General features: G+C 38.0%; 1 protein-coding gene across 4 annotated transcripts in view; it reads left to right on the top strand.

Moving 5' to 3' along the window:
• The window catches only part of CPED1 (cadherin like and PC-esterase domain containing 1), a 136,670-nt gene that overhangs the window by 51,706 nt on the left and 58,401 nt on the right, over positions 1–26,563 (top strand). For all 4 annotated transcript variants that reach the window (XM_018910186.3, XM_009086781.4, XM_050985354.1 and 1 more), the window contains exons 8-16: positions 8,382–8,524; positions 9,893–9,965; positions 11,552–11,719; positions 12,635–12,739; positions 13,757–13,926; positions 19,940–20,007; positions 20,332–20,376; positions 22,244–22,430; positions 23,207–23,375. In XM_018910186.3, coding sequence (XP_018765731.1) covers positions 8,382–8,524; positions 9,893–9,965; positions 11,552–11,719; positions 12,635–12,739; positions 13,757–13,926; positions 19,940–20,007; positions 20,332–20,376; positions 22,244–22,430; positions 23,207–23,375 — 1,128 coding nt within the window. The remainder of the gene's footprint in view (positions 1–8,381; positions 8,525–9,892; positions 9,966–11,551; positions 11,720–12,634; positions 12,740–13,756; positions 13,927–19,939; positions 20,008–20,331; positions 20,377–22,243; positions 22,431–23,206; positions 23,376–26,563) is intronic.

Genomic DNA, 26,563 nt, shown 5'->3' with positions numbered 1-26,563 from the left:
TGAACAGAGTTCCAGCCACCATTTACAGAGCACTTTGGCAGCTGAAGAAGCAATAAAGATGATAGATGGAAGTAGCAGTGCATCTACAGTGGTTCCAGTCTGTTTACTGCTGTTGTGGCATTATGCCTTCCCATAGCTTCAGACAATCTCATCAAAATTGTGAAAAATAAACAAAAGATAGGCACCACTTGTGAAAGAAAGCATATTTGTAGTGATGTAGACATTGAAATGCAAATTAACAAAATGTTGGAAAATGAGGTGTGTAAGGCTGCCTCTCAGCACAGTGTGCCCTGTAAAGAACATTGAAGGGGGCAGGGAGCTTCCAGAAGGGAGACACTGGGAATTCATAGAGTGGCTGGGAACACTGCTAGAAAAATCATATAGAGGGTCTGTGCTTGATGCAGAGCAAACAGGCAGGTCACCCACCAGAAAATACTTGGAAAAAGGCAAATTCAGCCATTAATATCCTCTGTTAAGAGATTTTGTCAAGTTTCTCAAAAACTTCATGAAGCCCTTCATCACTTTGCAGTGTGACCCACAATGTCAGGAGAGTCATCTCTCCCAAAGTAGCCAGTGGAACAATGCATGCTTGTACCAGCCAAGGAGCCTGGTCCAGAGAGCTCCTAAGGTTCACATTTCTGATAGCTCTATTGTATAGGATGGAAATTGCCACGTGTAGAAGCATCAACCTGTCAATAGTCTATACAGACAGAATCTCCAAGACCTGTTTTTCCACTGATTGACAGAATACCCACTGGGTACTCAACATGCCTAGTGGGGAGACTTTGGTCTGTAAAAATTTGCCAATGCTTTTCCACAACAGACTGAGTTTTGTTTTGTTTTGGGTTTTGTTTTGTTTTGTTTTTTAATGCAGAGATGAGAATAATTTTGATTATCTGATTCCAGTAATGTTGTACCATAATTTAGAGACCTCCTCAGTGTGTACAGACTTCTCATCAGGAGATTTTTTTCTTGTAACAGTGTAATGACAACATTTTAAATGAGAAATTCATCCACATTTGGGGTTAAATTAGTTTTGCTATCACAAACTCAGTATGTTAAGTATGTTTAAAATTTGATCTCCCATGTACAACAATGCCTTGTGTTTGCTAGGAGTTGCTAGAATGTGGGATATATGAAAGAGAGATTTAAAAGAAACCCTGGAGATGGGGTAGCTATATGCTATCAGTGATTGAGAGAAAATGTGTAAAGAAAAAACAGGAGTTTCATAAAAGAATACTGCATTCCCTCCTGCCTTTTTATTAGTAAACTATTGTAAATTATTTTTTGCAATGCATATTTGCTTTTTATAGTCATGGCATGACTTCAGAATGATTTCTTGAGTAAGCATTGGTCAAATGGCAGTTCAGGAAGAGTTCAAGTGTGTTTTGCTCACCAGCTGCCAGGTTTTCTCTGGATTATACATATTTTAGTATTTCATTTCAGAAAGCAAAAGAAGGTAAATCCTGAGTTGGCATGAGGATTTTGTGTGCAGTGAAGGGGTAACAAAAGTGCAACTCCAAATTTGGGCCCAGCATGGGAAGATGCAAGAGATGCAGGGGAGAGAATGGCTTTCTGCCACACAGATGTTTAGAAATGAGGCTTGTGTACTAGCCCAATTTCTTTGAGGAGAGTTGGAAACTGCTTGTTTAGACTATCTGTGTGTTGAAAAATTATTAATAAAACAGAAGCTTTGTATCTTGGGTATTGTACCAATTAAAGGAAGGGTCTCTGCCAATGTATGCAATAATTCCTTTTGTATTAATTAACATCATGTATGTGCATTGAGAAGAATGCTGACCCTTAATAATTTTTTCTTTTGTAGAAGCCACTGTGCAAACCAGTAATTTAGGATTAAATGTTTCAAGGCTTATCACACTGTGAACTCCTTCCTTTGCCCTGTCATTAACCTTTCCCCATCTGATCCCAGTGCTTTATGAAGGGGTGCACTTTTGTAGACAGATGTACAACATCCTGCATCATCAGAGTGCTCTTCTGTGCTGTCAGCAACTTCCCATGGCTCATCATCCTTTTGCTCATCCAAAATAGACAGGTGCCTCCTGGACTTGACTTCCTTGACTGGTGTTCTTGCATAACCCTTGATATGCTCAGGTGAAACTCTATTCTTAAGTAATTTTCTAGTTGTGAAGTGCAGTATAATTTATTAAAGCAGTTTGCTGTTAAGCTTGCTGTGATATGAAGCACTATACCTGAAACTTTCTTTGTGTATTAAGCATTTGGAAACTTGAGTAAAGATTTTTTTTTTCTACTTAACATACATGCAAATAAAACTGGACTCTCATCTTTATGGGAAATCCATCTCTTATTATGACGTGGCAGACTGGCTTAGAGCTGAGCATGGTGGAAATTAAGTTACAGTATTGCCCTCAAGTGCTCAGCTTTGGTACTACTTGAAGTATCACCCACACATATTTAAAGTGAGATAGAACGCAAACATACATACAGATAAAGAGCAAGATGGGATTTTTTTCCCTTTATTTTACATTTGTTTGAGGGTTTTTGGTTGGTTTTTTAAATTTTTTTTTTTAATTTAATATCACTGCCTTGTCACTTACAGGAGCAAACACAAAAGAAAAATTACTATCAATTCTTAATCAATTGGATTGAATGTTTACCTGGGGCTAAAATTAAATTGACTCATTAGGTTCTGTTAGAATGCTGTAATGATCTTCTTTCTGGAAGAGGGGACATAATATAATGCCATCTCACAGGCAACACGGGTTAGACACAGTCCTGTTCTCCTGGGCTGCAGCTTCCCTTCTCTCATGCACCTCTGCTTGGAGAAGTGGGGGTCCCTGCTCTGTGGGTGCCCATTTCACATGTACCCACGCAGGACCTGTGCCCATCCTTACATCCCAGTATTCCCTGGAATCTAGGCAGAAGCTATGGTGCCAGCAGGCTGATTTGTGGCAGTGCCTGACCAGTGGTGCTTTCTCCACCACTGCTTTCTCTACTCCTCCACGTTATCTCTGCTGTTGGAAATTTTCATGCTCTTTTTCTGTTATTTTCCAAGCTGACTACTTTGGTTCAAAAAGTCACTTTGTAATTTCCTGGTTACTTTTTAACCTTGCTGACAGTCTCATTCCTCTGTATCATGGTTAAGTTTGGTCAAACATCATCCCAGACAGTTTTCCATATTCCAGGCACACAGGTGGTGTTGTCCATGGGTAGGCTGTGTGAGCACTCCAGTGACAGATCTCCTGTCTGTCTTCAGTGTCTCACTTAGATTCTCCAGAGGAATCAAGCCATTTCAGATTGCAATTAATGTCACTGTTTTGAGACATCTACTTTAGGATGGCATAAATTATGCTCTTCAAGCATCTGTGTTCTGCAGTGAGGTGTAAAGGGAACCTAGACATTTAGCTTGAACATAGACATAAGCTGTGCAGTCTTGTCATGTGGGATTCCTCTACATTATTGGCACCTGAGAGAATTTTCTTCATGTGTCTCTGAACACCTGTTAAAATCATCAGAGAGCTAAGCAGTGCAGTCAATAAAGGAAGGTATTCTAAGTTTGCATTTATGCCCATTCCTAATGTTAGATAAGGAAAATCTTGTTTGTTTCATCAGGAGGCAAGACTGTTTAGGATTGAGCTGGAAGGCAATCTCAGAAAGATCACTGCATTTTGGTTTTATACTTTCTCAAGGCAAGCCTTGGATGACCATTCAGGTAAATGCCCCAGGCTGCCCCAGCAGCTCTCCTGAGAAATTAATTTGCAGAAAAATTGCCTGAGGAAAATCTTCTCAAGGGAATTACTACAGTCATCATAACATTCAGCCCAGTGAGTGCCACACTCTTCCACTCTTCAGGCTCCATGGGTCTTTGCATGAAGTCTGCAAATCAGAATTCCTTTCTCAATTAGAAAGGAATTTTTCCATGTGTCAGACCTTTACCTGATGATTCAGTGTAGTTTTAAGAAGCCAGAGGGATCTATGTCATTGAGATTATAAGGCTAATTTTAATGACTGCAGATTTTAAAAACTGGGTGTCAAAACGGGTAAAGGAAAAAGCATCATAAAATTAATATTGAGTTGGCTTTTTTTTTCCCCCCCAGTGGCTTTTCCTAAAGCAAGAAGTTATTGGGCAGTGAAAGGTCAATGAGTTTAAATTAATCTGAAGAGATTTCTAGTTCATTCTGCCTTTACAGAAAATGTGTATTTGATCCATGTAACTTGACTGCATTTGCACACCTCTGTAAGGCATTACATAAATATTTGGAATATATCTCCAACTGTATGAGTCCAGCATTTGGGTGAACGCTTTCAAGCTTCTGAGAAATCTTGCAGTTCAATATATAATGGTGTCATTGTATACAATAAATGTGCATGTCTGCATTTAGTCTTACAGCCTACTAAAATTTAAACCCTATTCCTCTGCTTAAAAATTGGTCAGCTTTCCCCATAGAACTGGTTCTTGTAATTGCCAGCAGTATTTCCTACTCTGTCCTCTTTAAATTGTTCAGTGCTTCTGTTAATCACACTCCATCAATGGTGAGGGTGCATTTTGCTGGACAGGCAGTCTGTTTCCTTGCTTGAAGAAACCTTCAGCTCTTTAGTATTTTGCAGTTGAACACAGATATTTATATACTTTTATTAACACAGAAGAACCTGAAGTTGCTGCAGATTTTCACACATTATTTGCCTTAATCCATATACTTTACATTTTTCCTATCTGTTGCTGTAAATCCTGTGGAATCTGTTGGAGTCAAACCTAATCTGAACTTGTTTAAATAGGGTTTTTTAATGAATTGAAATTTAACCTGAAGTATTAATCTCATCTCTATTGGTCCTGAACTAGGCTGAGTAAATATTTATTTTCAGCCATTGGCTTAGAATAAACATTGGTCTAAAACCTGATATCCTCCAATGAGAACCTGTTGAGCAATGCTTCTTTTCTAGGCTGGCTAAGGAGAGCTGTAACTAAAATGCGGTTTCTTGGAGATGCCAGTTTTATTTTAATGCCTGTTTTGATGGCAACAGTTGACTATTAATAGCCAACAGCATGCTCTGAGTACCAGTAGGGCAAGCCAGCCTGTCTTCTTCAATTGTTTCTAGAAATGTATGCATTATGTATCCTTTGTGTTTATGTGCTTGGAAATTGATTGATGGTGAGAGAGGAGGTGAGCTAATGGTGCTTTTGCTCTTCCTTCCAGTAATCCCCATCTCTCCTTATTAAACTCTTCAACTCCTTATGCTCCCTGTGCTGCACAATAGCACATCTTCTCACTTAGTCCTTCAACACCCACTGAGGATTTAGGAAGTTAGAGAAAAGGTGCAAGCCAGAGTAGCGGGAATGTAAGTTGAGCACAGAATCTGGCAGAGGTGCTGGAAATAATTGCAAAATTCAGCTGAAGAGCCACCTTGGTGAGATGGGCCTTCATTTTAATTCTTAAATTTATTTAACATGAACAGTTTAATTAACTAGTTTTGTCCTGAACAAGGAACTGAAGTGGAACAATTTCCCTTGGAGATGAATCTGAATCAGAACTGATCTGAAAAATGTGGAGCTTCTTGTTCTTAATCTTTGTACAACTCTGTGGGAGAAACACAGCTTTGGTGGGCTTAAGCTTTGGGAAACAAGGACTTCTCAGCCTGTTTTGGAGAAGAAATAGACTGATGTGAGGAGCTGCATAATCTCTAAATAATGCATCTGGGGCTCCTTTGCCCCATAGGCTCATGCAACTGCAGTACACATGGAGAACATTCTAGAGTATAGAAATACAGTGTGATTTAATTCAAGATTTCAGCATCACGCAAATATCCGAAAAACAGAGATGAGGCTATACATGCAACCTTTGCTTCACCATTTCCTGCAGTCAGAAGTTCAATTTTATAACTTCAGCCATATATATTGTTGTAATTTTTTAAATAGCTTTACTAAAAAATACGAAATAAAGTCACAGACACTATATACCTTCAGCACAGATCTGTGCATGTGTCACCATTCTTTTAGTCAGAAAAACTTGGAAAGGCAACCACTTGTTGAAATAAAAACAGAGGTGATAAGAACAGGAAGGCAAACAGACCAAATTCCTACCCTTCAATTATTTACCAGCACAACTGGATGGAGTTGGTGAAACTGAAGAGAGCAAAAGCAAAGTAGGATCAATGTTAGCTGCATTTTCAAGTATCTCCCATGGCTGTCTGTAAGCAATGTTACAGTATTTTTTTAAAAAGGAAATTGAAAAGTGCTCATTACATTTAGCTGCAATATGATACCTGAAGAAACCAAAAGCCATTCATCTGTGCCAGTGCAGACCATTGTGCTTGAAAGTATTTATGCTCAGAAGGGGAGACTCCAAAACTTTCTAGAAAATACTGTGGACTAAGGTGTAAAGAAGAAAGCTCTAAGTTCTGGTGTCAGCACATCATAGCACATCACCAGGAACTAGTGTTGTATGCACAGATCCTTACTGGGTCTATTCCAGTTCAGCATCTTTGTTAAATGTCTGGATGACTGGGCAGAGTGTATACTCAACAAGTTTGCTGATGACAGGAAACTGGGAGGAGGGGCTAATGCATCAGAGGATTATCCTGCCACCTGGAAGGGCCTCAGCAGACTGGAGACAAGGTCTGAAAAGGACCTCATGCGATTCAGCATGGGGAAGTGCAGAGTCCTGCACCTGGGAAGGAGCAGCCTCAGGCACCAGCCCATGCTGGAGGCCAGCAGCTGGAAAACAGCTTTGCAGAAAAGGCTCTAGGACACCTGCTTGACCATCAGCCAGCAGTCTGCCCTTGTGGCACACCTGGAGTACTGTGTCCAGTTGTACACTGTGGGGATGAGGGAGTGTGGTGATGTGCGCCACAAGGTGATTAAGTGTCTGCAGCATTCCTTCTATGAGGAAATGCTGAAAGAGCTGGGACTGTTTAGCCTGGAGAAGTTCTCAGGGGCCAAAGGGCAGTCATCAAAGTGTGTGAATAATTGAAGGGAGGCTGTAAGGAAGACAAAGTCCCTTTTCAGTGGTACCTAGTGACAGAACAGGAGCCCATGGGCACAGACTGGGCACATTCCTTCTGAGCATCAACACCTTTTACTTTGAGGGTGATAAAGCACTGGCACAGGTTGCCCAGAGAAGTTGTGGAAGTCTTTATCCTTGGAAGTATTCAAAAGCTTTCTGGACACAATTCTGGGCAACTGACTGTAGATGACCCTGCTTAAGCAGGGGGTTGGACCAGATGACCTCCAGAACTCCCTGTGGTTCTGTGTTCGTCTTGGAGCCAAAATATCACATTAGGCTTTGTTGTGGACTTTTACCAAGGCCCAGGCTTGGATAATCCATCTGCTGTAGATACTTGATCATGGCTGTAGCAGTCCAAGGCAGATAGAGAGGTGCCAAGTGTATCAGTCCTCAGGAGGGTTGTCTACAGAAGCCTACATGCTTCCATCATGTTACCCATGTATAAGTGTGTGATAATAGAAAATATATACTGGCATTTCTAAATACATGTCGTAGAGAAATTCCCAGAAAATTTTCCTTTCTTAATGTCAATATAAAATGTGTTCTGCATATGCTTTACATGCTTTATTTTTGGAGATAGTATTTTTTTGCTATGTCAAAGTCTTTGGTAGTATAGTACTACTTTATTATCTAACAGTTTTACATAGTTCAGATCTTAATTGGGTTCTGTGCTCTTTGATAACTCTAATGGAAATATGGTTCAAAGGCAGCCCCTTTCTTAGCACCAAGGACTCATACTACAAAACTTGCCTATGTCCCACTCTTCACTGGGTCTCTGTGCTGCTCCAGTTATTTCTCTCTATCTGAAGTGATGATAAGGGTGAATTTGCATGAGTGGTGAAAGCACCTGAGGACAGTACTGTGCAGGTCAGTAAATATGCCATTGGGAGGATTCGTGAGTCTGAAAACCACACAATCTGCAGAGCTCAGTCAAAAGACAGGCTGCAGTGGCTAGTCAACTTTCCAGCATCTTTCTTCTATACTCTGTTTAAAGCTTGTTGACTGGGGGTTAGGATTTGTAGTCAAGGTCCAAAGGGATAGCCCTTGGCACAGTCTGTTAAGAGAAGGCTTTTGAGTGTGCTACTACCCAGTGATGAAGATACAAGCGGTTTTTTGAGGGTTTTTTTTGTCTAGAACCAGTGACAGCAAAAGTTTTTACCAAAGTAAGCTTAGATTCTGAGGAATGTTTTTTAAATATTCATACAGATTTTGTTGCTGATATTCTTATTTGTAAATAAAACGTCATTCTCTATTAGTATGGAGCTTTTCATTCCGCTTTATTGTACTAATGAATAAGAATTGAAGATGATATTCTAAGGCAATTTTTATTTCTATCAGTCTTTATGATTTTAAGCACTGATTTACTGCAAATGCTCAAAAATATATGTATTCTTTTCACAGCTGCAAAGGTTTTTTGAGATATTCTTCAGAAACAGTTCTCCCCAACAAGCCTTCAGCAACATGAAGGAGGCTATAAACAAACTTCTACTAATAACTGAGGTCTTCAGCAAATCATCTGCCTCAGGACCAAATTCTTTCAATCAGTAAGTGACTTGCAATTGTCATTGTAATGCTCCTTCTAAGATTGCTCCTTAGAAGAGAATAAAAATTGCAGAGAATACAAAAATCTTAAAATAAAAAATTCCCATCTATTTCATACTTCTTTATAAAGTAAGGACATGCTGCATTTAAGGAGTACAACCCTTCAATATCTACAGTGTTTCTAGTTTGTGAAAAGGTTATCATGAATACTTAGGACCAGATGCAGTCCCAATGAAGTGTTTCAGGCAGCACAAATGAACAGAAATCACTCACAATTGGGCTAGTCCTAACATACATAAAGCTGTATTTCCTTTCAGTGAGCATTCTGTCATATGTCAAATATTTAATGCTAGAGTAGCCCAGATTGTTCAGAGCTGGCTCTAGCAAGCAATCTGAACAAGAGACACTGTAAAACACTTTATAAAGTCTATGCTATGAAATAAACCTAGGCACCAACAGTCACATTTCTGTGTGTAATCACTCCTATTAGTGTTATAATTCTTACACATAAATCAACCTCAGTTATGTAATATTTTTACTAAATAAAATTATTATTCTATGTACGTTGTGTTCCATCTCTGACATTTTTATGATAAGTACTAAATAAGTTGCTATTTATTAAATTTATGTGTTGAAGCTGTTTTGAGAACCAGGTGTTTTAGAAGCAGTAATGTAAGGCTCATTATTTGACTTACACAAGTTGGGAATAAAGCTTACATTGTGAGTGGGGAGGGTAGCAAAGAGGGGAGGAATGTAATAGGGATGAAGCTATTTTGACAGTGGTCCGGAATCCCTTTTATACCAATGAAATGGACTCTCTTGTTTGTGTAACACAAGACTTGCTTATAACTTCTGGTCCATGCCTCCAAACATCCCCATAGCTGCAGCAGAGCTCTTTGCTCAAGTGAGCCTGGAGAATTTCCCCATCTCTTCCCCTCCAAATATCTTTAAAGCTTTTGCAGGATCTCATTCACTCTCTTCAAAAGGCATTTTTTCCTTCAACATAATTCACCTCCCTCTCTGTCAAACATTAAAACCACTTTTATGGAGCACTATTTTCATCACCTCACAATCTGACTCCTTCTCTGTTTAATGCTGTTGACTCTTCTTGGAAATTTACTTAGTCTGTATCACATGTTGTTTCTTGACCTATGTGTGTATGTTTTCCTGCATGTGTTCTCTGGACCTGTGTGTGTATTGAATTTTACAGAGTATAGGGACATGGTTCAATTATGGGCTTGGCAGTGCTAGGTTTATGACTGGAAACAATGATCCTAAAGGTCTTTTCCAACCTAAATTATTCTATGATTCTGTATTTCACAGCAGTACCTAACCTCACTGAAACGGGTTCCTTTTATGTTGTATTTCAGCTGCAGCCAATGTTTTCAAATGCTAACCTTTGACATTGGATTCGGCACGTCCATACACCCAGTAGTTCTTAAGGTGAGAAAATTGCACAAATTACTGCCTCACTCAACAAAATTACACCAAGAACACAGCAGAAAAACCTCTTGATAGGTACCCTCAAATGTCTAAGAAATGTACCAACACTTTAATACTATTTTTGGCTGATTGTGAAGAGTTTCTGTAGAACAAACCAGTTTTTAAGAGTCAGAGTTCCCGTGATGAAATTGACCAGACCATCAAAATGTGCAAACTTTTCAGCTTACTTTAAAAGATTAACTATTACCCCAAATGAATATCAGTGAAACAAATCCATAGGCAGCACTGCATGAAAGTGGATTTAGGTTTTAAATGTGACAGACCAAAGATGAAAGGAGGAAGTTAAAAAACCACAAGTGGCTTTTAATATGAATTAAAGTTCTCCGTAAGTTGGATTGTATTTCTCCATTTCATTAACTGCTTTGACCCCCACTGTGCTACCTTCTTCCTGGATGATCCACAAGGCCCTTAAAACCAGGGAAATGAGACCTGTGCCAGTTTTTGTACCACTCCTGTCTCAGAACAACCTGTCCTGAAGCAATTATTGTATTGCTTTCCAGCTCTTCCCATTACCTCACGTATATACATAAATATGCCCATACCTAGGTATGTAAAATGTTGCTCTATATTTATGATATACAAATATTAACAAAAATTAGGTAATATATCTCCACTTAAAATCTGTTCAAGTGTCTAGTAATAACAGCGCAGTCAAATCTCTGCATTCTTCACCAAAAAAAGTCCTTTAAACACATAGGAAAAATGCACATATTAAAGGAAGTTTTCAGAATTTAAAAAGTCCATGAAGACAATATTTTTAATTAGTCTAAGAAGACTTATTAACTAGTGTAAGAAATGTGGCATGTCATAACAACTCATTAATTGTATACCAGGCTTTGTAAAAAAAACTATGCCTGAAGAGCATAAAAATATACCATAACGTTTACCTTCCTGTGTAGAAGTTTCAACTATTATCCGTTACCCATAAGTTTACAGTAAATCAGTAGGATTTAGTATTTTCTTCTGAAAAAACAAATGTCTCTAGAAAATAGCTGATAACTAATGCAAATAGCTGACAATTAATGCAATAGTGACTTTGAATATTATACCTTGTAATTTATATTATGCAAAAAAACCTATTCATATTGTTGCTATATTTGTGTTTATTAATGCTTTAGTCATATTTGTAACCATGAATTTCTTAATTGTGTTTATATATTATAAAACTTATACTTTCATCCGTAGCAACAGAGATGTTCTGTATCAATCCTTAGTATATGAGTTTTTCATGAGTTACATTAACATATAATCTGATATTTTATATTTTTAATCAAATTTCAAATCAAATGCTATAATCTTTTCACATGTATCTGCAGTGCTGCACTCTGTCCGCCGGAGGGCAGCAAACATTGCGGTATGGAGTTGGGACCGACGATGTGGCGCAGCACTCGTTGTTTTATAATCCTTTGAAGTCAGTTTGTGATGTTATTACCTTTGTTCAAAGTTCCAGTTTAGTATTTATTGCTATGAAAAGACTGGAATTTTTATTTAAGCTGTACATTTTTATAATTTTTTTTTTCCAACAGGTGCATGAAAACTTTGACTTCCAAGTTGAGAATGAATCGACTACTCAGGACCAAATTTCCAAAGAACTTCTTTTTGAAGATACATTTAAATTTCTCTTATCTAATGAATCCTCAACATCCAGTTTCATAGAAGCTTTGCAAATAATATATGAGTCATCTGTGAGCAAGGTAGTTCATTCCAACCTTTTGGTATTATTATTTGAAAATATTTAATTTTAAATTATATGCTTCTGAAATTTTTGGTGCCAACTTATAGAATGAAGGATTTATTTAATCAGAACCATCTTTTATTGTATCCTGGGGAGTAAAACTGTTATCATATTTAACAATTGAATTTTTTTGTAAAAATCCTACTCTTAAATTATGTCATTTTCAAAAATACTGTGCTTGAAAGATATATTTAAAGCTTTAAAAATCAACACTATTTTTTTAATATGAAGATTTGTGAGTTTTCACAATTTCATCCAGAATTGGTTAACTCATGCATGGAAATCCATGAGCATCAGAATTAAATTTTGTTTCTTACGCCTTTGTGTCTCAAGGCAAGATCCAGTTCCTGAATTAATTTTTTTATTTTGCATTTATAGAATCTGCATAAATTTTACTTCATTAGTGAAAACCATTTCTGACAAGCTGAGATCTCTTTCACCAGTATTTCTCTCGGTCTTGGAACTTTTAAGGATGCCTTTCTGAGGAGTCTCTTGCTTGAAAGACTTACAGGGACTAAATTATCCAGGCAACTTCTACCTCTTGGACAAATGTGGCTAAAACAGGGTCATGGGTTCTAAATTTATGTCAGGATAAAGTAAAAAGCTGCAGACATGCAGACATACAGTGATAGGATTACACAGCCCATGTTCCAGAGACCAGGAGTTTCTGTGGGTTCGTTTCTAGACAAAGCTTGGGCACAGTCGGCTTTATTCTAGACTGCAAAGTGGGATGAGCTATCTAGGAGCTGGCTGGCTGAGGTTAGGGCTGGTGGAGAGCTGCTGGTTTCTATGATCAGGGTAGGGATTGGGGTCTAATGAAAGCACATTGCTTTCCATGTGATTTCACCAGAACATGCTGCCCTTTCCTTCCCAGGATGGAACATTCAACAGAGAAGATGAGCAATGTTTCTCTTTGGAAGAAATAAATTCAATGACTACTTTCATAAAGGAGCTGAAGAGTCTAGGACAATTTGAGCTGGTAAAATAAACTGGGTTTTGTTTTATTGGATATATATTTTATGTAAATCTCATAATATTTCTCCTTCATTACCATTCTATTCTGTCTCGGCATATGTAATTAGTCTGGATGGGCAGGGAAGTGTGAAGGTAGAGGTAACACTGATTTTACTTTGGTGGATCATTTGAATTTAATTTAAAATAATTAAATAGAACAGAGTATTTGAACTGAGCTTCCGCTGAACAGGACAGCTAAACAGAAACAGAGATCAGGAAACAGAAAGAAAAGGAAAAGAAGGAGAACCATGTAAATGACTAATGAGGTAGTAAGGAAATAGAATGACAGCTAAGCAAAAGCAGGAGTGAGTGGACAGACTAGAGAAAGTACAATACTGAGATCATGATCAGAGAGTAGATATAGATGAAAAAGTGGCAAAAAAGCAGGTGGAATATGTTCTCTTCTTCATGCTTTGAGTTCATTTTTGGAGAACACAGATGGAGGAGTAACAGTGTCTTTGAATAGGCACAGTTAATGAGGGAAATGGTGACTATTCAGAAAATAAAGGATTTGCAGCTGAGTCTGTTGTTCAGAAAGTGTGCATGATATCAGGGTTTCTATGAGACTTCCTGGATGAGTATTAGGGATGGAGACTGATGACACTTTCTGAAGAAGCATTGAGTCTAATAGTTCTGGAATTCATAGAATAATCTGTGTTGGAAGGGGCCCAGAAGGATCATCAAGTCCAACTCTTAAATGAGTGGCAAATATAGGGATTGGGCCTGTAACCTTAGCTTCATTCTCTGACCAACTGAACTAACCTCAGGGCCAGTTCAGAGGCAGAGGAGATCAACTTCCAGGTCAATACAGCTAATCCTGATTTGCAAGGCTGGGCATGACAGTCCTTTTCTAAGTGCGTGGGAAAGAGCATTAATATATAACCAGCCCTATGCTATATTACTGTCTTCTGATAATTTTTCACATCTTTGCATTCTCCAAATATCATACTGTGTTGTCTCAAATCAGTGTCTCTCTTCTCAGCTTTTCCCTTCTCCTGCACCCAAGATCCAGATGCTGCTGCGTGACCTTTATCGAATGGTAGACCCAATGAGGCGGCTTAGTTCAGTCCTGGCTGTGCACTGGTTGCTTTCCAGTGTCCTTCAACAGTTCCAGTTCATGAATAAAGAGGCACATACAAATCTTTCAGAGTGGTAAGATAACTATTATATATTTTGAAGGTAGTTTCTCAAGTTAAATAATTGGAATATCTCCAGTGGGCATCATAAAACTCAATCCTTCAGTATTGAGTTTACCATCTACTGAAGGTGTGCTTGCAACCCTTGAGATGGAGGTTGATCATCCTGTATGGAGCCCTGACAGCCATCCTGCTGTCAGAACTGTAGCTAGGTTCCTAAATAGAACAGGTTTTGCTTCTCTATCTAATATTAAGGACTCTGGATTGAAAATTAATTGGAACTATGGTAATTTTTTTTAAAAGACTAATTAGGTTAATTTTTTTTTCTAAACAACTGTAAACTCTAAATTAGGAGCATTTCCCAGGGTTAAGACTGTCTTAATTTATACACCAATTAAAAGCAAAACTGTACAGAAAACATAAAATTTCAGGTAAAGATTTTTCCAAAATAATTAATAATTTTGATTGGCTCCAAATTTTCTGTCCAACAAAAGACAGGTCAGAAAGCATAATACTCTGAGTACATAATTTTAACTCCTTGTGAAAAGATGGAAAAAATGCTGTAATGACAAGGTTAGATTCACTGAACTTTGGCAAGAAATTTTAACTTTCATCAGGAGAGAAAGAGGAAAGAAATGACAGAACAAGTAAAGGAGGGAGGGAGGGAGGGAGGGAGGGAGGCGGAAGGAAGGGCGGAAGGAAGGGCGGAAGGAAGGAAGGGCGGAAGGGCGGAAGGAAGGGCGGAAGGAAGGGCGGAAGGAAGGAGGAAGGAAGGAAGGAAGGAAGGAAGGAAGGAAGGAAGGAAGGAAGGAAGGAAGGAAGGAAGGAAGGAAGGAAGGAAGGAAGGAAGGAAGGAAGGAAGGAAGGAAGGAAGGAAGGAAGGAAGGAAGGAAGGAAGAAGGAAGGAAGGAAGGAAGGAAGGAAGGAAGGCAGGAAGGAAGGAAGGAAGGAAGGAGAGGCAGGAGGAAGGAAGGAAGGAAGGAGAAGGGAGGAAAGGGAGAAGGACAGGAAGGGAGGGAGGGAGGAAGGAGTAAGCATAGTATACTGTATGTTTGGTATAAAATTTTTCAAAATATGCTTTCTGTTTTCATTATCTCTTAGTCAATGATGTTTCATATACATGTATGCCATACTGACTACTGACATTTATGATTTACAAACAAAGTCTTGGGAACAGAGGCACATTAGACAATGTATATGTTCCATTCCACTGAGTCTCAGGATGAATGTGTGAATGATATTGGTACATACATTTTGCTGGGAGAATGCTGTAGTGAGTATATAAGACATCTGTAAGATTTAAGTTTTAATTTTTTTCTTCACTGAATTGGGCAAATTTCAGCAAGCAATAATTATCTGTATGTTCATTTGCTTTACTGTAAAGGAGAGCTTATACTTTATCACTGTCTATTAGAGTTTTAAATATACACAGTTCCATGATAGTGCTAAATTATGGTTATTACTGCCAACCACTCTGATCTCTCCCCGTGAGAAGTAACTCAAAGATGCAGCTGCTTGCATTCATATATAAGCCCTTGCCCTTTTGCAGAAATGTTTAGGTTTGCATATCAAAGCATACCAGCCTTTAGCAGCTTTCTGTTCTAATCTAAGCTGTGCCACTCACTCACTTTGAGCAAGCCCCTTGGCCTCTTTTTTTTCCTTCAAGCTCAACGTTATTGTATGTGTATAAATATGTAGAAATACCATGACCTTTCTCTAGGGCATAGGCCAATCTGCTTCTTTGCTCTTTATTTTTCTGCAGTGACTAAGCTAATAACACCTTTCTCTTCATTCACTGTATAAAAAACCATGTCCTTTGACATTGCTAAATCAGAATCTTCCACTCCCTTAGCTACATGCATGTGAGAGTGATGCATGTGTCAGATATACATGTGATTATACTTAATTGCAAGGAAGAAAGAGCTTAGTTGTACTTACTCCCCAAATAACTCAGGTATGCATTCTCTTTGAGCCTTGATTAATCTTTTTTTTCCCCCAGCTTTGATGAGTTTGTATATCAGAACACTTTCCCTGAATTTCTTCAGGCTTTTCTTCTTTAAGGCCAGGCTGTTCAGTCAATTTATTTAACAGCTCTTATTTCTCTGACTGTGGAAAACTGGCATTTCTGTTTATCAAAGCTAGTGATTGCATAACTGACTGTCCAAGCAGACAAGAAATATATGGGAAAACCTCAGTGACTTCTGACTGAAGTTTTGTACAATTACTTCATTCACTGATCATGACTCTACAGGATGAAGGCAGGATATAAAGATGTTTCCTAGTCTACATACTTTAAATCATTTCATCTGCATGACTAGTGTTGAAACCTTAAGTGGTGTTAGCGAACCCTCTGAATTCCTTCCACAGGAGAAGTAAGAAGAATTCTAGAAACTCATCTCAATAATTAAATAATTACAGCCTGGGTGAAAATGACTACCTCAGATGTATTAGTTAAGATATTACACCTAACTGTGTACTCAGAAAAAATAATTCAGCATTTTTTATGAGCTTTTTTCAACACTATTCAGTTTATACTTGTGATATGACTAGGATATATATAACTGCTGCCTTTTGGAATAGGGACAATGAGGTGTCATGGAAATTATATTTGGCTATGTCAGATAGCATGGAACAATCAGATTAGTGAGTCAAGATAACCCTTTTGTATCTGAAAAAGACAAAGCCTAAGCAAGTCAAAAAGCTGCAAATGTTTTTTTGAAGTCAACTGATATATTTGGAAAAGTGGTTCTAGCTTTTCATATGCAAGCCCTTTTTTAGTTCAGACTGGAAGCATCAGCCCTCAGACTGAATTTGAGCTGAAAATACTTTTTTGGAATTTAACTTGGTCATGTCAATTACCTGGGAACTCTGAGAAATTAACATGTTTTGTACTATGGGACAGAAAAAGCAATGACAAAGGACAAGTTAAAGATCACTGACCTAGAATGGGAGGAGTGAGAGACAGAAGGAAGGAGGCAATGAGAGAGACAGTTGGATTAAGTGCCAGGAAATTAATCCCACTCTTGCATCTGATTTTTTTTATTTCACTTCTGAAGATCAGCACAAGGTATTTCATTTAAGGACCCAAATGCCCTCATGGAAACTGTAACTAAAGACAAACAAACACTCTACAAAATAGAGAACTTATTTTGAAGAGAGAACTACATAACATCTCCTAAAGAAAGAAAATTCATAACTCTACTGAATATTGAAATATGGTCTCAATCTTGAGTTTATGACCTGTTAAAAGTTGCACCATTCACAACTAACATATCCATCAGAGACACCTAAAGTGGCTAGGTTTTTTTTTTTTATATTTAAATCTTGTGAAATATTCTATTTGTACATGTCCTTCCTTGCTTGTGTCTGATTGCATAGACAATCACAGCTATATTACTATTGCTACTGTCAATCCTTTGCATTTCTTGTTTGCTGAATCAGAGAGCAGGCTCACAGTTAATAGTTTGGGATGTACACATTGGGAATCTTCTGAAAGGTACATTTGATGAGCATGCCCTCACCAAGGGTACTGACATACAGACATTCGTTTCATTGGAGCTAACTGCTAAGTGTGTAGGCAAAGAGCACCTCTGTACTTGACACCTCCAAGATACCTAAGCAAATATGGGGCCACTCAAACAAATCAAGGTCCTTTCTTGAGTAACAGCATGTGAAGGAAAGGAGTCTGCAAAGCCCTCTATATTAGGAGGAACTTCATGACTGGTCGTATCTCATTCTGCTGATTGCAAGGAGCTTGGACAAAGGAAAGCTTCATGGTGCTGATGATTAAAAAGCTCAGGCTGCAGCAGAGATAAATCATTGAACCACAGAGTCATTAATACTGGAAAGCTTCCTCTAATCCTATCACTTATGGCGTGGGAGAATGACTCCACCTGGTACAACCTTGTTTCAGGGAGTTGTAGAGAGCGATAAGGTCTCCCCTGAGCCTCTTGTTCTCCTGACTAAACACCCTCAGCTGACTGAGCCACTCCTCATAAGGCTTGTGCTGCAGCCCCTTCCCCAGCTTCATTACCCTTCTCTGGACATGCTCCAGCACCTCAATGTCTTTCACGTAGTGAGAAGCCAAAATTGAACATAAGATTCAAGGTGTGACCTCACCAGTGCTGAGTGCAGGGGGACAATCACTGCCCCAGCCCTGCTGGCCATGGTGTTATCTGAGTATCTGTCTCTAATATGATTTCCAAATATTACATTTTACTACCCTGCTGTAATCAGATAGAGTTATTATATGTCTCTTAATGCTGTCTGAAGTTAATTTGCACTCTCTACAGATTTGAGATTCATACAGGTCATGCTGTTCCTTTGTGAGGCAGGGGCCTTGCAGTTGTGGTGGCTTTCCTGCTGCTCTCCTGAGGTGTTCTCTGACTAAACCAAAGTCTGTCATTTTATAGAGTTAAGACATGTTGCTTTCACTGTAAAACAGGGTTTGGGACCAGGCAAGCAAAAAAGGAACAGCAGAGAGAAATTTGTCCATCTGTCACCTGAACAGATTTGCTTTGTACATCTGTCACCTGAACAGATTTTATTCTGTTCAGGTGACAGATGTACAAGCAAGCAATGCAGAGTCCCCAGGCAGGTGCAAAGGAGAGCCACTTTATTGCCAAAACCAGGCCTTTTTAAGCAGCCAGGCCTTTATCAGTTACATAGTCTTAGATCATAACAAACATAATCCAACCAACCACCATACACTATGATGTGAACATGTAATGGTTATATAACTTGTTTTTCTACTTCTAATTCGGCTGAGTCACTTTGGGATAGTCCTCTTCTACTTAGCCGTAGTAGCAGGCCAGAGCCATGAATTTACAAGGGCAACAAGGTCCTTATTTTATAAGGCTTTACCTATATGCAACAGTATTGGACAGATGTTAGCTTTTACTTCCTTGACAAGCAGAAAGAGGGGTGCAAAATTACTTAAAACTTGGAAAGCAAACCCTGCAAGCGTTTGTTAAGTGCCTCCTTTGCAGTAGGTAATGAATTTGCATGGATTCAGGGTGGCTGTCTAGACACTGCAAGATCAGAACTACATTTTCCTGCACACAGAGGCCTGCCAGCTGCTTCTTTCCTTATCTCACTGAGTTAATGCAGAAATCTGTTTTATCACTGGGCATTTTTTACCACTGGACAGTTTACCTTTTACATGATTGACCTCAATACTGCTTTCAGAAGCTCCTGTTGAAACATCAGTGATGGATGATTGCACAGAACAATATTGCCACCTCCCTTCCTTGGCACAGACAGTGGCTTTGTGTCCTTCAAACTCTGAACTGCAGTATCCAGGAACAAGCTGCATTATGAGAACTTCTAAAGGAAACACTCAGAAGAAAACCAGTGAAAGGTTCAAGAAACTCTAATGGACCTCCAAAAAGGTCTTATCAGCCAGAGAGTTGAAGAGAAGCCTACTTCCTTTTTTTCTACAATGCTACCAAAATTCTACTTGAAAGAAAAAAATCAGCAGAGTTCACAATATGGGCACCACTGACATGTTGCAATATACTTGTCCTTTTTTTTTTTTCTTACGTAAATTTTACACACACACAAACACACACACACAGGATTTGTTTTGAATTTGCAGACAAAGCAAAACATATAGAGGTTCCATTTTAGGAATTCATGCTAATGTCAGCACAGATAATCCCCTGGAGACATGCCTTCATTTTTATTTAATTCTTTTTGAACAATGTCTAAATTTAATCTCAAGTATATGCAAAAATACCCTATTATAGAAGCAGATCAGAGATGTGGTTTATCTTCTCCTTGGCTTCATCCACTCTTCCTTTTCCCAGCAAAGCAACTATATTTCTTTTTTTTCTATTGATGTGATGTGCTGCCATGTATTATGGAATGTGTGTTTTCTGTTACATTCACTCAGGTAATATCTCTATTTTCTATGGAGGATACTAAAATACCATGTGCCCTGGGATACTGTATGGAATGTTTTTGCAAAATATTTCATTGTTTCTGTTCCTTCCATTCATGCAGAAATATGTCTGCTATTGAATTGACAGGCAACTTTCTCAAGAAAATATGAGTCCTAAGCAGAATGTTTCTTCTCACTTCAGGAAGAATCATGAAGGTAAGGGTTCAGAGTGATCATTTATACAGCATGCGTTTCCTATCTGTATTATTTCTGGTAACATGTGGATTTAGATCACATTGCCTTGCATTCCAGCTGGAAAGTCTTGGCTTGCTACATATAAAAGACCAATTTCTTCCTTATCTTATGTAAGCTGCTCTGTGGGGCCCATAAGCAGCATTTGCAAGCCAGAAGTGAAGACCTCATGCTGTAAAGAATAAAAGTGCTATGTGTCTCTTAAAAGTAAAAGATGGTTGCTCCTCCAATAGGACTGTAATCAGAGTGAGAACAGAAAATTATTGGCTTTTTCTGTTTATCTTTCAGCATTGCATTATTCCAGTAAGACTGGGGAAAGACAATGCAGTTATGGTAAGTAAAGGTCTTTCTAGAGCACAGAGGGAAAAACATTATTGAAAAAATTTCTTGGGTTTCTCTACATTCTCTCTAAACAAATAGAGTACTTGTAGGGTTTTACTGAGAAAAAAAGGATTTTTAAGTATCAAGAATGTTTATACAAACTCAATAAATTTTGTTAAAAGCTTTTGTTAAGGGTATTTTGTTAAATAAGCCTCAAAACTAACACAAAACTTTTCTCTGTGTGCATATTAATGTGAGTATTCCAGAACTCATCGATCACTTGTCACACTTCAATAGACTTTTGCCCCTCCCTCTTTCCAATAACCTCAGCATACATTTGTTATTGTGGATAAACCTTTAAACTTGTCTGGAGTTTAATCAGCTTTATTTTAAGCTTTGTCTTTGCTCAATAATGGAGTATTAAGGAGCTGCTTAAGAGATGAGGGGTTTTTCTAAAATATCTCCTTGTCAGAATATTTAAAGTATTTTTAAAGATCTGTAAAGATGTAATATTTTTTTTTTTTTGTGGTAGCAATGCTCTCAGCTGCCTTCCTCATTCTCAAATTATCTGAGGGGCATGTTTGTAAATGTGAAGCCATTACTCTATGGTGGAAAGGTTTTACTACCCATTGAGCCTCATGTCCCCTCAGTTGCTGATCTCATGCTGCTTCCAGAAGCTATTGTTGTGCCAGACAGAGACCAGAAATACTCCTGGGCTGGCTGAATGGCATCACCATTCTAACTGCATGATCCTTTTATTTTAAAAATACCTCAATTAATTTTACGTTGAAATTCCTCCTAATTTTTAAGCTAGCAGTGAGACAACATCTCTAAGTAAATGATACAGAATATAGAGAAATGTTTGTACTCATCTGTAGGGGGGTTTTTAAATGCCTTCTCTGTGTCAATGTGTAAGTCTTTATTCCCCTGCAAAGCTAGCCCAAATTCTGTTCTTCCATTGGAATATCTTCTCTTAAATTTTATCCATGCAAGAGAGTGCTCAAATTGCCCTGTTTTGTTTCTCAGGGCAGATATTTCAAAGGACAAATAAAAATATTTGCATCATTTTTGAGTCTTTTAAGTCACAAGATTTTTCAGCTATTACAGTAAAGGGGATTCCTATCTGTAATATTTTCTGAAGTACCAAGTTTAAAACATGTACTAATGAATATATGTGTAAAGCAGTTTTGATTGTGTTGTACTGTAAGTCTGAATCCAATAGGCTGGATTAAAATATTTGTCATAAGTAGGTTGCCAGCAAATATTCTCATGAGTAATTTGGCAAACACTATGAAATAAAGACACATTTGAGCAAATAGGATTTGATTGTGGAGATCTCATACACAGGAAAGAAGCTGGAATTTGTTGATATAGGAATTTTAATAAAACATTCTTCCAGCTGTACTGCAAATGACCCCATGGGTCTTGATATCTCCATGTGACTTGTTCTTATGAACAGTAATAGTATGTCCAACTTATTTTGATTTTTATTGGAAATTACACTTGTACATAAACCCTGTACACAGCCTGGTACCTAAGCAGGTTATGAATTTTGGCCTACCTCTTCTTTAAGTTTCAGTTAACTAACTAGAGACCGATCTCCCAGACTTAATCCTTCCATTTTCAAAGGCTTACCCAGGCTTTGAGTTTTGTGACTAGGACTTAAGTGATTGGACACCGAATGTTGAAAATCCCTCCAAGGCCTACAGATTTCTCTCAAGTGCCATTAAAAACTCCATTAAAACTTTGCAACAGGATTATGAGTCTCAAATCATTTGGCATTAAATATTTTGCCACTGTACATGGTATCAATCTGCCAGAAGCTGCATGTTGTTCCAAAATATTCAGGTTTTTTTTCTTTGATATCTTCTTGGAACAGATAAAGATACCCTATCTCATATCAGACAGATCTTCACCAGTCCACAGCTGGAATTGAATCCTCAGTTTAACCCAAAGATCAGAGAATACTATGCAGAAGTGCCATTTGACATGGTGACAGTGAAGATAGGAGCAGAACCCTCTAACTGTCAATGCCACGTACACCTCGATAACAAGAAAGGGCCAAGGTATGAGCAACAAAATATGAGTGTAAAAACTTAATTTTGGAAATATGTTATAATGTTCTGGAATTTTTTTTTGTTTCTAAGGCAGGGAAATTAAATAATATAAGTTAAATCATTAAATTATGTAAATGTCATGAAATTATTCCCCCCAATATTTTCCTGTTTTGATGTTAACTGAAGTTAACATGAAGTCAACATGGATATATGTGAAAACCTCAAAGACTTCTTCCTTGTAGAATGAAAAAGAATAGCAAGATGTTCTTTACACTGAAAAGTAAAAGCCCTGGCTGTGCAGGTTCTGTGCCTTTCAGCATTTATTTCCCTGCTAAAGGAAGAAGAGCACAGCTCAGCTTTGCTCTGGTCTGTCTCTCTGAGCAGTTTGTCCAGGAATCCATCACATTTGGCTAGTGGACAATTTCAGCAGCTAGCTGCACTTCTGATTGTATTTGTCTCCCTGCTGACTTCATCACTAATTTGGGCCTGCCAGGAATTATTGTCCCTAATGATTTCATTCACAGATTTCATGTCAGAATATTTTCCACTGCCACTGTTTTCACTAAATTTCACTCTCAATATTTTTGCTTCTTGAAAGATCTTCAAACAGTTACAAATCCTATTTGCACTGTTTTTATTTAATAGCTCATGTATTTTGTAAGAGAAAGAAAATGTTAAAAGTGGCAGTCTCTAGGAGCATGTAGAGTTTAGCAGCCATAGATAAAAGAGTGTAATTCTTTGTTGCTTTAGTGTTTATTGCACTTCTTTCCTATTTTGTCATACAGCATTGCTAACTACCCCCTTGGCCTTGGACTGAACAAAGTCATCATTCTCTTAACGGATGATTCGCAGCCCAGCCCTGAGGTTGTGAGCAGCTACAGAATCACAATTTATCGAGAAGACCGCCCCAGCCTCCCTTTGTTTGATGACTACATGATGTGTGGCTTTGTGCAGGTATTGTCTCAGCATTCTTGTGCTATACACATTAATAGCAATAGCTATTCTGTTCATCCCATGGTATAAATTAGGGTATATGAGCCAAATCTCATGCAGAACTAGTTTTTGTTCAAATTGTATGAAATTCAGCATTTTTGCAACATTTTGGATATAAAAGGCAAGCCCAGGTGTAAGTACCTGTTACCATCTATTTAAGAGCTCCAGGTTAAGTAATCCTTACCTTGGTCAGACAAAACTTTCCTAATAACCTTTTATAGCTGTCTTTCTCTGACATTGGAGCCCTGGAAATCCTTTTACCAGAAAAGATATTTATGATGACAGTCCATTTATCAGTGTTCAAGACAAATGCTGCTACATTATGCTACATTTATGCTGCTAAATTTATGAACGAACACTGTTTATTCTAGATTAATAAACACAATAAAAAAAAGCCTCACTCATAATTCCAGAGGAGGAGGTGACTGTTGCTTACATCACATTTATCCAAATACAAATTTGGGAATGTGCATGATTTACTCCCAACAAATAGCAGTCCTTAGGAAGGAGGGTGGATCTGTTGAATGAAAAAAGGAGCAGTCTATCCAATATGGCTTAATGAAGGCTGGGAAAGGGGAGTTCAGGCTAAATTAGACACAAAAATGGAAGAAAGATAATGAAAGTAACAGTGAAGATTACAGTAAGTGAAAATATAGTGATAAAAATATTAAGCATAAGAGAGAAAACACATGCTGGATCAGAGCTGCTTGTATTCCAGAGTTTGAGGGCTAAATGTTGGCTGCTGCTTGATATAATGGGAAAAGATAAACCAGGAAGTTCAAAGCAGGAAGCGATGTTATAAATGGTAATCTCTGGCAGTGCATTTTTCTTTGGAATTTTAGGCAGATTAAAAGGATTGGTGGGCTTGTTCCAGAGCATCCAGGAGTAAAATATTTTGTCACAATTAATTCTGCAATCAGGAAGCAGAATTTTCAAAACTTTTGTGTTGAAACTGTCATGCTTGTTCATGTCAGATATCTAATTCTATCTTTATTTATTTTCTGTATGAAGATCTTACTATATTATTTAGCTAAACTTGCTTCCCTTCCCTGGTTTCTTTCCATATACTGCAGAAGAGGTTGGGAGACCAGGGTGGTAGAAGGCAGAGCATTTATATGGTGGGGATTTTGTTTTTCTTGCGGAGAAATAAGCACTAGGGCTTAAAACAGGAGTCAAAGAGATTAGAAATGTTGATAGCAAATTCTGTGTTGACAATAATTATCTCAATCTGCAAATCAGGTCTGCCAGAGAAAATGTAGGTAGTAGTCATAGTGTACTGACTGCTGACCTGAATACCTGATTATGGTGCTATCTGGCCCTCCACCTGTTCTCTGTCTCTTTTCTTATACTTTTCTTACAAGCTCAAAAGGTCAAGGACCATCTTCTTGCTATTTGCACTGACTCAACCCTACATCTAGTAGTTGCTACAGTAAAATAAGAATGAACACATATAATAGCTGAGATTTCAGTTCAGTTGTACAGCAACGTGTTTGACGTCTTAAATATTACTTAGTACAAAAAGGAGAACAGCACTAAGTTGAACTTGAATTATATTACTAGGAGAATACACTCTCTGGAAAGATGTGGGGAAAGCTCTTTTGTTCCCTTATTTGGGACAAGTATCTGAGTGTAGGAACAGGAATTCAACCTCAAAAATATCTTCCGACACGAGAGTTTACACTGCTGTTAATGTTTTATGATACATTTATGAGACTGAGTGTGAATCTTTGAAGCACTGTGAAGGCAAAGAGATCTAGACTGATAAAATGAAAAGTGTTTTAGAAATTGCTTTTGATTGAGCTTTGTTTTCTGCTCCTCTGTGAATAACTACCCTCTAACTAATACAGTTGTTGAGCTAGGGATGACTTCAGGAGTTTAGAGTAAGAATGAGATGAAAAGCATTCTTGTGGTATCTAATAAGCACTGTGAAGATACAGTATGAGATTCTAAACCAACTCTCAGATATGTTAGAGGCAAACTTATCAGCAAGTGACTTTAAAAAACAAACAAAGGCTGGAGTTGGAGATAGAAATGGCATTCTAAAACATTTTAAAAAATGCATTTTTCCTAATTGCTAGAACAGAACGTTGCCTATTGCTTAGAATGATTTTTTTTATCAACACAAAACTCAGGTCTTAAACAGCATCATTACATTTTGCTCTTCATACCAGAGAAAATTCATCCATCAGTGGCATGAATACTTGTTCTCTTAGTAATGAAACCCTGTTTTAGGAGAAAAAGGATAAATACTACATGAGCTGATGGAGTCTTTGGACACTTGGACATTTGACTAGGCACAAGTGGGATCACACATGAGGAGAGAAAGGCCACTGACAGTGGTGTGGTCTTTCTCATAGAAGGCTTCAGTTAAAATTCTAATCCAGCAGCTTTTTTTTCTCACTTTCTTTTATGTTTAATCTCTTTAGGATATTCAGGTTTCACTGCAAGATGATACTATAAGGAAGCTTACAATAAAAAGAGTATGGGATGTGGTTTCCAACAGTCTAACAATTCTCATGCAGTTGAATAATCCTGGATTAATTTCAAGGTATTGAGTTGAGAAGTGTGTGGTTCCAAGCCTCACAACCCCTAAAAAGGGAAAAAAAAACATTGTCTCCTATACTTTTTGATAGCAGCTGTGGTATCCCCATTAAAACCAAATTAGCAGAGGATAAACTGTCTTCTCACAATAGCACCTTCAGCAGATTTGGTTGCCTTCCATTCTGTGTTCTGCATTTTGACAGTATTGTTTGGACTGCAAATGGATAGGTTATTGATTTTTGCTTGAACTTAATTCTGTGCAATTGCTAACAATATTCCAATTAAGTCTCCTTGAAAGGAATGGTGCCATTTCATTATCACGTCTGAAGCTGTGATATGGAAGATAGTCAAAATCCAAGAGAGCCAGTAGAGAAGCTCTTAAGACAGAGTTATCAGCATCACCCTCAAGTGAAAGATCCCAGACTGTGTACATACCATCATAAAGGACAAAATATTTTATTCATTCTTGCACTGCCCATTGTCTTTAAAATGCAAACAGATCTATCTATGCCTCACTTGAAATGTGTGGATGCTGCCTCTGATTGCTAATATTTGCCTAGTTGTGATCATAGGGATTAACCACTGATGTGCTTAGGGAACCTTTTCGG

Source organism: Serinus canaria, chromosome 1A, assembly GCF_022539315.1.
Source record: "Serinus canaria isolate serCan28SL12 chromosome 1A, serCan2020, whole genome shotgun sequence".
Classification (NCBI taxonomy): Eukaryota; Metazoa; Chordata; class Aves; order Passeriformes; family Fringillidae; genus Serinus; species Serinus canaria.
The sequence above is the reverse complement of the archived record's forward strand: the minus strand, read 5'-3'. Positions and strand labels throughout refer to the sequence as shown.